This window comes from Rhagoletis zephyria, unplaced genomic scaffold (assembly GCF_001687245.7).
Source record: "Rhagoletis zephyria isolate East Lansing unplaced genomic scaffold, Rhagoletis_zephyria_1.1 Rzeph_scaffold_00569, whole genome shotgun sequence".
NCBI lineage: Eukaryota > Metazoa > Arthropoda > Insecta > Diptera > Tephritidae > Rhagoletis > Rhagoletis zephyria.
Window position 1 is genome coordinate 147343 of NW_016157653.1, and position 11675 is coordinate 159017.

Consider the following 11675-nt stretch of genomic DNA (forward strand, 5'->3'; position numbering starts at 1 on the left):
GGCCGCACTTAAGAATTTTAACCCTCAGGCAGTAGAATTCTCCTTTCTGTGTTGCCAAAGAAGGGGGGCTGAACACCTTTCTGCATAGGCGGCCTTTGGCCGCACTTAAGAATTTTAACCCTCAGGCAGTAGAATTCTCCTTACTGTTTTGCGAAGAAAAAGAGCTGAACACTTTTTGCAGAGAACACCTTTCTGCGTAGGCGGCCTTCGGCCGCCCTTAAGGATTAAAACCCTCAGGCAGTAGAATTCTCCTTACTGTTTTGCGAAGAAAAAGAGCTGAACACTTTTTGCAGAGAACACCTTTCTGCGTAGGCGGCCTTCGGCCGCCCTTAAGGATTAAAACCCTCAGGCAGTAGAATTCTCCTTACTGTTTTGCGAAGAAAAAGAGCTGAACACTTTTTGCAGAGAACACCTTTCTGCGTAGGCGGCCTTCGGCCGCCCTTAAGGATTAAAACCCTCAGGCAGTAGAATTCTCCTTACTGTTTTGCGAAGAAAAAGAGCTGAACACTTTTTGCAGAGAACACCTTTCTGCGTAGGCGGCCTTCGGCCGCCCTTAAGGATTAAAACCCTCAGGCAGTAGAATTCTCCTTACTGTTTTGCGAAGAAAAAGAGCTGAACACTTTTTGCAGAGAACACCTTTCTGCGTAGGCGGCCTTCGGCCGCACTTAGGGATTATAACCCTCAGACAGTAGAATTCTCCTTACTGTTTTGCGAAGAAAAAGAGCTGAACACTTTTTGCAGAGAACACCTTTGTATATTTTTAATGCTTACTGGGTTATATCCTATCTTCTTTTGTCTCTCATTCTTTTGCATATTTTGGAGTTTGACAGCTGAACTCCGCCATTTAATTTGCATATGCAACCAAAGTCAGACGCGTGATTTTGAAGGTGTTTTTATTTAATGAATTGTGATGAATTGGTTAATATTAAAGTCGTAAAGCAAGTTATAACAAATCAAGTAAAGTGTAAAGTGAAGGGGAATACAAAAATATANAGTTAAAATTAATGTAATAAAGAAAGTTGTAACAAGTCGAATAAAGTTTATAGTGAAGGGGAATATAAAAATGCATTGGTGAAGTGGCTGCTTTAAGGAAAATAGGAGTGATAAATGTACGCTAATTTCCGAATTTTACAAAAAAGGGCATATTTCAAACCCAATTTGTAAATAAATTAGTGACCAAAAATTACAATAGTGGATGTTAAAATAATGGGTAGACCCTTGGCTACAAGTGCGTTTGGATCGGGTCACCCCTTTGGACGCAATACCCCGAAATAGGTGGGCCACTTACTAAACAGTACCCAAATTCTCAAATAATAAGTCAGTTTCACGCTAGTTCTTTTAAAGTAAATTTGTGCATAACATTTAGATATCTACTATTTGTATGTTTCACAGCATGCTTTCGATAAACATCGACTTCAAATCACTGCGGTTGTTCTGGCTATTTCACCCAATTAACAAGAAATGGATACCTTATTCTTTTGCATAATCATGCAATGAAAATAAAAATTACATAAACGAATGATCAAACTTGACATTATTTAATAAAAATGTAATTTGTAATTTTCACATTCGTTTTGCTATATCGTAAATTAAGTCGGAAACTATTTAGTAGAAGTCTGAGATGCGACTATGAATAGAGGTAAATTTTAAGTTGGTACTTAAATTTAAGTTGCAACTTTGTTTGTTTCGACTTAGTTGCTGGACTATGAATACACGCCAATTACTTTGAAAATATGCAAAATCGTAGGCAATGAACAAGTATTCGATACCTTTCCGATACTGAGTAGGTATCGATACCTTGTTTGATACAAGTATTGATTTGAGTAATATCTGGATGGTATCGATTTATTCCTAGATGTATGTGTGTATGTACATATGGATGCGAGCGTACAATCGATAGTTTCTTTCCGAAATGGTCAGTCGATTTTGGCAGGGTTGTTTCTCCAAAAATAAAATAAATCGATAGTACAATCGATAGTTTTGCAGCTCTATTTGTTCGTGAAAAGTGCTACAATTTGTAAACACACTTATAAACGCATTTTACTTAAGTAATTGATTAATAGATATATGTATATTAAAAGTACTATATACGCAAGTGAACATTGTGCGGGGATTTAGTGCACATATTTTGCCGAAGTGTATACGTAAATATAGTGTTAATTGTGTGAAATAGCGCCGAGAGGTTAGTTCAATTTACAAACTAACAACAAATAACTTAAAATCTTTAAGCCTCCCGCTGCTAAAAACTATATATTTGCAATCAGGAGAGCTCCCCCTACCATAGGCACTTTTATGCGGAACTCCGGGGATTCCAAACTAAATTGCAGCCTTTACTATGCTTTATAGTTAAAAATGGAGAAAACAGAAGGTTTTTACGATCTATGCATACCTTATGAGCAGGACGAAAAAATCTTGCGAGAAATCGTCAAAGAAGCCCTAAGACGTAAGAAATCTATTTTCGTTATTGGGAAAGTAAAGACTAACGTTTTTTTTTTGTTTGTTTTTAGTGGGCTACAAAACCATTGCTATAGATCAATTGTATGATCACAGTAAACGAGATGTTACCAAACGGACGCCGGACATATTTCCTGCACCTACTATACTGAAAAAATTGGAAGATGAGTTTAAGAACCAAGTCAAAATCCTAAAGAGGTTGACAATTATATACGTTGATGTTGGAATTGCACACGCAATGGTATCAAAGAACAAATGTTTTTCTTTTTATCGATTACAATTCATTTCTTCATAGACGAATTCCCAAAACCTCAGAATGTACAACATAATTGCTGGTCAACCAAAGACTGACGGCGCTTTGACTGTAACCCAATGTTACATTTATGAGTTTTTTTTTTAATTGTAAAAACCTTTACTTTCTAATTCTAGCACTGTTGCACCAGTTTCTCTGGTGACTTGGTGACTTTCGACATGGAAACAAGAGTCAAGTTGTTGGTGAACCGAAAGGCATATCAAATGGCTGTAAAGCGGGGAATGTTTTTTGAAATCAAATATGGACCAGCTACAAAAGATTATTGCATACGGAAAGATATGATAAAGTTGGCACACAACTACTGTGTTCGTGGGAAATCAAGAAATATTATTTTTAGTAGCGGCGCAAAGAATGCCTTTGAATTGCGAGGACCCTACGATGTGGCAAACTTGTAAGATATTTATAAAAAGCTCATTTATTTTGGTATTTTCATGCTACTTATATACGAATTTAAATTAGGTCATACATATTTGGATTATCAGAGGATCAGGGGAAGAACGCCGTGGATAAATCGTGCAGGCAATTATTTCTGAGAGCTGGTAAACACCTAATAAGATGTAGATGATTTGTACAAAAATCAAACTTTCGTATATTTTGTAGAATCTCGTCGTACTGGCAAAACAATTATGACTTTAAAGGCTTCAGGGCCTGTAGTGTTTTCCAATATCTCTGAAGAGGAGGAAGAGATGCATGATTATAAACAAAGATGCTATGATTTTAGTACCGTAAAGGATGAATCTGAAAGTGATTCACTAGAACAACCAAGCAAAAAGAAATTAAAATTGCTGTGAAATTTGTAAATTAATTTTCCACTGAGAGGTTACAATAAAGAAAATTATCAGCGGAGTGACTATTGGCACACAATACGGTTGTTGTACACGGATTTTGCTACGGGTTCAATTTTTGGCACACCATACGGGTTTGGGACGGGTCGCTCGTATACGGGTTTTAACTATTGGCACACAATACGGATCTCATACACGGTCTCGCTAACGGGAAAGTTTGAAAAAAAATATTGGCAGATTTGTAGTAAGGCCAATGCGGACTATATGACTTAGTTGGAATGCATTTTTTCAATTGGTATGATGATTGACATACATATCTCACACCATCTTCAAAAGTGACACAACTCAAAATAACACGTTCGTCAGAAAATGCGAAAAACTAGTTCGTAGCACATGCTAATCTAATCATATGGGCAGGAGAGACTTTACCTTAGATATTATATCTTATATATTATTTCTCTAAGGTGTTTTTTTGTTAGTCTCCCTTTTTCTACTTTTCTATGTAAGCAATTTCACTAATGAGGTGTAATTTGAAAAGTGAGAGGTCCCCTGAGTGGTTATTAGGTAATATTAATGGTCATAACACCACTGAAGTCAAGAAATTTGTAATTTTATTTTTGTTTTTAATTTACCATAGATAAGCCACACTAAAGGTGTCAATAATTAAAGGTTCGATAAACTGACAGTTGTCTCTCTCGCACCGCTCCCTTAGCTCAGATATTGTTTCTGTTAAAGAAATATTTAATCAAAAAGTTCATTCTGAATATATTTTCACCTCAAATATTGTATACAAAGATATATTGTAAGTAACACCATGTTTTCCTCAACTCATGACACTCATATATCAGTCAGTTTGTAATATGTTTTTATGTACCTAATAAGTATAAGTTCTGATGTACTATAAATCTCATTCACGTTTTGTTATATATGTATAATAAAAATAAGGGGTTCATAAGAATAATTCTGTTAACTATTTCCGCGAACTATTAGAACAGTCTGCTTTTATCTCTGGCTACAAAGAGGGATGAGTTTACTGTGTATTTCTGTCTGCGCAGTCTGCGCATGGGCCCGCTTGTTATAAATTATAACAAAAATTTTATCCAGCTTTTGCTTAAAGACAAATAGAAGCTCGCTGTACATTTTTAGCACATAATTTCAAAAATTCCAAATTTTGAGTTGCGTCACTTTTGAAGATCATGTGTGATGAGTACACGCATTGAATACGGACTTACAAAATTCTGGTCTCTGTGCCGTTTTCACAGTGAGGGGTTAACTTAAATTCGGCAGTTAACTTCTAATTTTTGTACTGAAAACCTATAGTTAACTGCCGAATGAGAATTATGGGTCGATTACGGATGGCAACCGAACTTCAGTTGAGTTGCCAGCGACTGAAATTGTATTACAGATGGCAACTGGCTACTGAAAGCTGGCAACCGAATTGCCTTATTAGCGACTGCATTTTTGTGGTTGCCGCGGAAATTTCGATTTTGAAAATTTATTTATTTTTTTCAACTGTTTCCACGGCTTATTTACATTCAAATCTTGGTTTGCTGGTACCTCAAAAATCGATTATCTTCAACTTTGTAGCACTTAACAATAGTTGCTGTTCATAATAGGCTGTTTTTGCTTACGCGTAAAAGCACATTTAGCGCATTTAGCTCTAAATGCTACTCTAAATGTACATTTATCCATACAAAATTCGTCACCTAAATGCAACTAAATGCAACTCCATTTTTGCATTAAGAATCTAAATGCTAAAAGCAACCCTGTGATCTTCCAAAATTTCCACGATTCGAACATGGTTTAAAGAGAAAAAGTGGCAACATTGCTTTTTCGAGTATACAGTTGCTAGCTGCGTTTCAGTGATCGCCGATCGAGATTTCTTTTATTTTGCATTACATATTTGGATAAAGAAAAGTTAAGCAAATTCAACATCGATTTGATGCTGATAGAAATCTGGATCAATTTGTGATCAACTCGGTTCGTTTTGTTTCCTAATTAAGTGAGAAAATTTTAATTGACAGCACCGACAAATGAATATATACAAAAACAAATTTTCGGTTATGGTTAAAACAATACAAGTTTTTGTATTGAATTTTTGGTTTAAAATTTATTTTTTCCTTTTCAGTAGGGTTTTTGCACATTATCTCCTGCGTGAGAATTGATCGTAATATATACGCATCTAAATAAGAGACTGGAACACGGCTGTTTGTCAAAAGCATACGATTTCGAACTCGCGTAAATGTACATTTGCTAAATGCTATAGCATGAACGCTCTTCGAAAACATATGTTCGAAAGTGCTAAATGTTGCATTTTTAATGCAGTAAAAACGCTGCATAATACTCAATTTCATTTCAGTGGCGTTGCCCTTCGGCAACTCAACTGAGCTTGCGTTGGTATTCATAACCGACCCATTAAGTCGTCACTGTAAAAACGGTCTGTGGCATCCTCTCTCGCACTACTTCTACTGACATCCTTGATACAGCTGTAATGGGCTGTTTTTGCTTACACGTAAAAGCACATTTAGCGCATTTAGCTCTAAATGTACATTTATCCATACAAAATTCGTCACCTAAATGCAACTCAATTTTTGCATTAAGAATCTAAATGATAAAGCAACCCTGTGATCTTCCAAAATTTCTACGATTCGAACATGTGGGGTGTTCACAGTTCGTTCCAAATAGTGTCTGAAAATGTAGACGTCTACATTTTAAGACGTTTTCTAACCGTAAAATCTATGGTGTTGTTGTTTCCCATACAAAATTGGAAAACGACGCCGTCTACATTTTGTCACACTCAAAGGTATGTTTTTTACGCGTCTACATTTTGCAACCTCGCAGCAGGGTTGCATTATGGCAATACTAATCACATTTTTTTNATCTTTGAAATTTGTGTGTAAAAATTGTTAATTTATACAAGAGCTTTACACATTTTTAGTTTAATCAAAGAATAATTGCCTTTTTGTGTCCAAAAAGCGTTAACAATGTAATAAATGTAGTGTTTGTTTACATACATTTTGTTTTTGTCTTCCCTTTTCATTTGATGAGAAGTCAAAGCAAATGCGAATCAAGCAGTGTAAACACCTTCAAATGACTGATTTCAAATCACGCATTTTGGTCCAATGTAAATGTAATATTATGGTTAAAACAATTCAAGTTTTAGTATTGAATTTTTGGTTTAAAATTTTTTTTTTTCCTTTTTTGCACATTATCTTCTGCATGAGAATTGGTCGTAATAGATACGGATCTGAATAAGCGACTGGAACACGACTGTTTGTCAAAAGCATACGATTTCGAACTCGCGTAAATGTAAATTTGCTAAATGCGATAGCATGAACGCTCTTCGAAAATATATGTTCGAAAGTGCTAAATGTTGCATTTTAAATGCAGCAAAAACGCTGCATAATACTGTATTTTAAACTAAAACCATAGTTCATTATTATTGAAATATGTAAACAGTGAATTCAAAAGACATGTTAACCATCGTAAAATCTTAGGCAGTATCTACACACACGCGCCACGGTAACTTTTACCGTAGTAAAATTACCGTATATCCACGGTAGAATTACCGTATATCCACGGAAGAATTACCGTATATCCACGGTAGAATTACCGTAGATCCACGGTAAAAATTACGGAAAAATCTGACTACGATGGATTATGTAATAGCCCTCAATAAGTTTTATCTCTGCGTGAAAATCTTAGAAATCTTAAAAAAATTTTTTGTGATTGAAAAAATTAAAAACTAAATAATTATTTTCGTTGAGCCAAGAAATAAAACTCAATAATAATCATAAAATAATGATTAAAACTGATTTTAATTATTTTCCTGATGCTGACTACCGTCCCTGGTAAAAACGTAAAGGCCGGTTTCACCAACCTAACTTAAGTTGAACTTAAGTTATAGTTGAGAAAAATCTTATACCATGTCCCCACCGCAACTAACCACGTAGTTATGGCTAATGAGTTGGTTATCCCGATAACCCACTTGATTTAGCGTAGTTTCGCCATATTAAAATGACAGCACTAAACAATTTCACTGAGATGGTTAAAAGCTAACCAAGTCGAAACCACGTCGAAAGTTTGATACAACCCTGTGTTTTCCCGCCATCTGTGGGTCATTAGCGTTAAAATGTAAAAAATTCGTTCCCTACTAGTGTTTGGACTTCAATAAGATCACATTAGATTTACTCCTCTTTTTGGAAAAATTTGAAATCTAGTCCTCTACTCCGCTTGAATTCAAATCTACTCCATTTTTTCAGTCATGTTATGCCCCTTTTGGGACCGTTTTTGAGTGTTCACCACCAGTTTCAGTGAAAGTTAGCCAAATCTCGCTGTTAAAAAGTAACTCGTTCATAGCAATGTGTCAATAAAGTAACTTCGGTAATTTTTGATGTATGGCTGTAGAAATTGGCGGATGCAGAGCTTTACTTAAGTTGTTAAAAAATATATGTAGAATGAAATTTATATAAAGTTGAGAAGGTTTAGATCCTATTGCTCTTTAAAAAATGAAGTGTTAGATACGTTCTACTTTATAGAAAATGCCAAAAATTACCTAAATATGTAACATATTATCCTTACATGGACTCGCGTTTTAATTTTTGCATGAATAGAAAATATTTAAGTCAAACAATTAATGTCAGAAACGAAAATAAAAAATTCAATCTAGTACGGAAAATTTGTTTTTGCTCCGACTTTTGCACCGATTTAGTCCTGAATCGAGTTTTGGACGTCCGACCACTGTTCGCAACATTTGTACTGTTTTATAAACCTCAAACCGCAGTGTGGACAGCAATAGTTAGTGATGTGGTTAAGTTCGATTTAAGATAGTCAACTTTTTGGTGGGGACATGGTATTAGCTAAGATCAGTTAAAGATTTTGCTAAAATTTCAGTTTCACGATGCATACTTAAGTATGGAAAATATGCCATTCTGAAATATGGTAGCACCGCAGCGAAATGCTTTGTTTACGTACTTTGGCATCTATCCATATCGTAAATCATCTCTTTTAGCATGCCTAATAATAGATTTGATTCGTATTTTCGGATTAAATCTAGTAAAACTGTCAAAAAATAAAAATTCGCTCAAAACAATGAAAAGTACCGGATCACTGAGTAACACTGAAAAGTACCGGATCGCTTTCTAATAAAAAATTTTAACTTTAACATAACCTCCAAATTTTGCTTATTTTTTAAATAAACACACTCAGCTCACCCATGGAAATAAACAACAAGGCGCATATTCATAGTCATATTTAGTACTCAACTAAGTCGAAACTATTCTAAGTCACAACTAAAGCTATTCATAGTCGCCTTAGTTTCGACTTTTCTGGCTAAGTACCAACTTAAAATTTAGTTTCGGCTGCAGCTGCAACTAAGTCGTAACTAGGAAGAAGTATTTTATCAAATTAAGGGAAAACAGACGAAATATGTAAAAATTAAGTTGGTAGAGGGTGATTTTGATAATATTGAATAATCTCCAATTAAAATTTACAAAGATCGATCCATTTTAATCAGAAGATGAAATTAAATGCTTATTAAATTCGAATAAAGCTACATCACAATTTTATAATTGGAATAATTTAGATAAATTTTCAAATAATAAGTCAGTTTCACGCTAGTTCTTTTAAAGTAAATTTGTGCATAACATTTAGATATCTACTATTTGTATGTTTCACAGCATGCTTTCGATAAACATCGACTTCACATCACTGCGGTTGTTCTGGCTATTTCACACAATTAGCAAGAAAATGATACCTTATTCTTTTGCATAATCATGCAATGAAAATAAAAATTACATAAACGGATGATCAGACTTGATATTATTTAATAAAAATGTAATTTTTCCACAATATCGTAAAGAAAAATCGATACATTTTCACATTCGGTTTGCTATATCGTAAACTAAGTCGAAACTACTTAGTAGAAGTCTGAAATGCGCCTATGAATAGAGGTAAATTTTAAGTTTTTACTTAAATTTAAGTTGCAACTTTGTTAGTTTCGACTTAGTTGCTGGACTAGGAATACGCGCCCAAGTAATTAAATATTTTATAACGTGCACTAGCAAACTGCACTTTTCATTTGTTTATAATTTGGTTGTCAAACATATTACACCCCAGCAAACATTGAGGTTAGTTATCGATTAGATACTGATTGGAGAACTAGCCATATTCTCCAATCTCAAACGTTTGAGATCGACTCGAAAAAGTATCGAGAATCATAGCAATCTCAACAAAAATGGGACATAGTTCTCGACTCGAGAAAATATAAATTCTCTAATCGAATTCTAATGTTGTTCCCTAATGGGACTCGAATTTGAATTTCTGCTATTTTGCTTTATTAAATAAAACGCTTTGTTGGTAAAATTTTCATTAAATGTATTTGCAATAAAATAATAATGAATTATTTGAACTTAAAAAAAATTATGATTCATTCATTTGGAATATTGCTTATTTACACTTATTTGAATTTGCGTTGTTTCTCTAATCGTACTCGAATCGAATACTTATGTAGTTCTCTAACTTCGTCATCGACTCGAGAACGATTAGAGAAATACCCTAGTTATCTAATGTAGAAATCCAAATTTCTCTAACGTTAGAGACTGTGTTTGCTGGGAGCTGTCCGTTTGAAAAATGGTAAGTTCGAGCTCATATGGGATCACAACTAATAGGAGCAATCCCGTATTCCTCGGACTCGGACTAGCAAAACTGTCAAAAAATAAAAATTCGCTCGGAGCGAGAGAGTAACATTGAAAAGTAGGGGATCGCTTTCTAGTAAAAAATGGTAACTTCGGTCAACTTCAACATAACCTCCAAATTTTGGTTGTAAATTTTTGCTTATTTTGTATGTAAACACACTCAGCTCACACATGTAAATAACCAAAAAAACTTTGAAAATTCATTAAAATCCACTTAAACAAGTAATTAAATACTTTTCAACATGAATTAGCAGGGTGCACTTTTCTTTTGTTTACAATTTTGTTGCCAAACACACTACAGCTGATCGTTTGACACATTTACCAGAATTTACCAGCAAAAAATTCTCGGACTAAAACTGGTAACTTCTGACAGAGAGAGAACCGTATTTACTCTCTTTTTTGTCCTCTCAATAGTCAGAGAACCGAGTACGGGATCGATTTCCAGTAAAATCTGACTGATTCTGACTATTTCTGACTAGTCCGGACTCGTACGGGATCGCGACTTATATTTAATACTTCCGAATACTTCCATTTACTGTCTTCGTTGCTACTCCATCATTTAAATATACTTTTTAAAAACTCACAATTTTCACAATTATTTTATTTCCACCTTCACAGTATTTTTTTGCAATTTATAATCAGCTGTTGGAAAAGAAAAGTAGAACTTAAGTCGCCAATATTCTCGACTTAAGTTGAACTTAAGTTTTTGTTGGAAAAGTGGTTGATGAAACGCAACATCTTAGCCTAGACTTAAGTTCAACTTAAAAATGCATTGTAACACCGGCCCTAAAAGTTCCAGCAAAAACTTGCATTTTCTAGCAGTTATTATACATACACACATAAAAGATCAATTAATTACCGAATTGATTTTTGAATGAATGGCAGTAACGTAGGAATGTATATATATTGTGAGCAAATCAAATTCTACGCATGGTGAATACACTGCCGTGACCCATGAGAAATTAGGATTGTTCATTCACGTTGGAAAAATAGATAACCTCGGGCCTACACTATTTTTTCTCGTAAAACTACTGAGGCATTCCATGTCACCGCGGCCACCTCTATGCGCGACCTCTAAGGATTTGGATGAAAGTTGAAGAGATAAAAGGTCTAGGTGACATGAATATACGTGCAGCATATTTTGCCGATATGAGGTAGGGTTGCCTATTTACACGGGACTTAAATTTTAAGATAACGTCATACATACCTTTCTTTAAAGTGCTGTAGTTGGAAACCTTTTAGCGCAGCTTAGTGAAACAAAATGTATTTCTTCCGTCTTATTATAGGCTTTAATTGTGCATTTATTACATTAATGTGCAATGTATAAAAAACAAAAAAAAATAAGCAAACATTTTTCTTTTTGATTGTTTTTCGATTATAGCATTTTTAAAAATTGTTATTTTTACATAAAAGCATTGTCTATAATGT

General features: G+C 34.4%; 1 protein-coding gene across 3 annotated transcripts; it reads left to right on the forward strand.

Moving 5' to 3' along the window:
* The first annotated feature begins 1943 nt into the window (after positions 1-1943).
* On the forward strand, positions 1944-3631 carry Rpp30 (ribonuclease P protein subunit Rpp30). 3 transcript variants are annotated; one of them, XM_017612696.1, is made up of 7 exons: positions 1945-2182; positions 2265-2443; positions 2508-2695; positions 2750-2818; positions 2884-3158; positions 3227-3306; positions 3368-3631. In XM_017612696.1, the coding sequence occupies exons 2-7, from the start codon at positions 2353-2355 to the stop codon at positions 3556-3558; spliced, it is 894 nt and encodes a 297-aa protein (XP_017468185.1). In that variant the 5' UTR covers positions 1945-2182; positions 2265-2352; the 3' UTR covers positions 3559-3631. The 3 variants fall into 3 exon arrangements, with proteins under 3 accessions (XP_017468186.1, XP_017468185.1, XP_017468187.1); XM_017612698.1 differs by having other exon boundaries at positions 1948-2051; positions 2323-2443; XM_017612697.1 differs by having other exon boundaries at positions 1944-2443.
* Positions 3632-11675: the final 8044 nt, after the last annotated feature.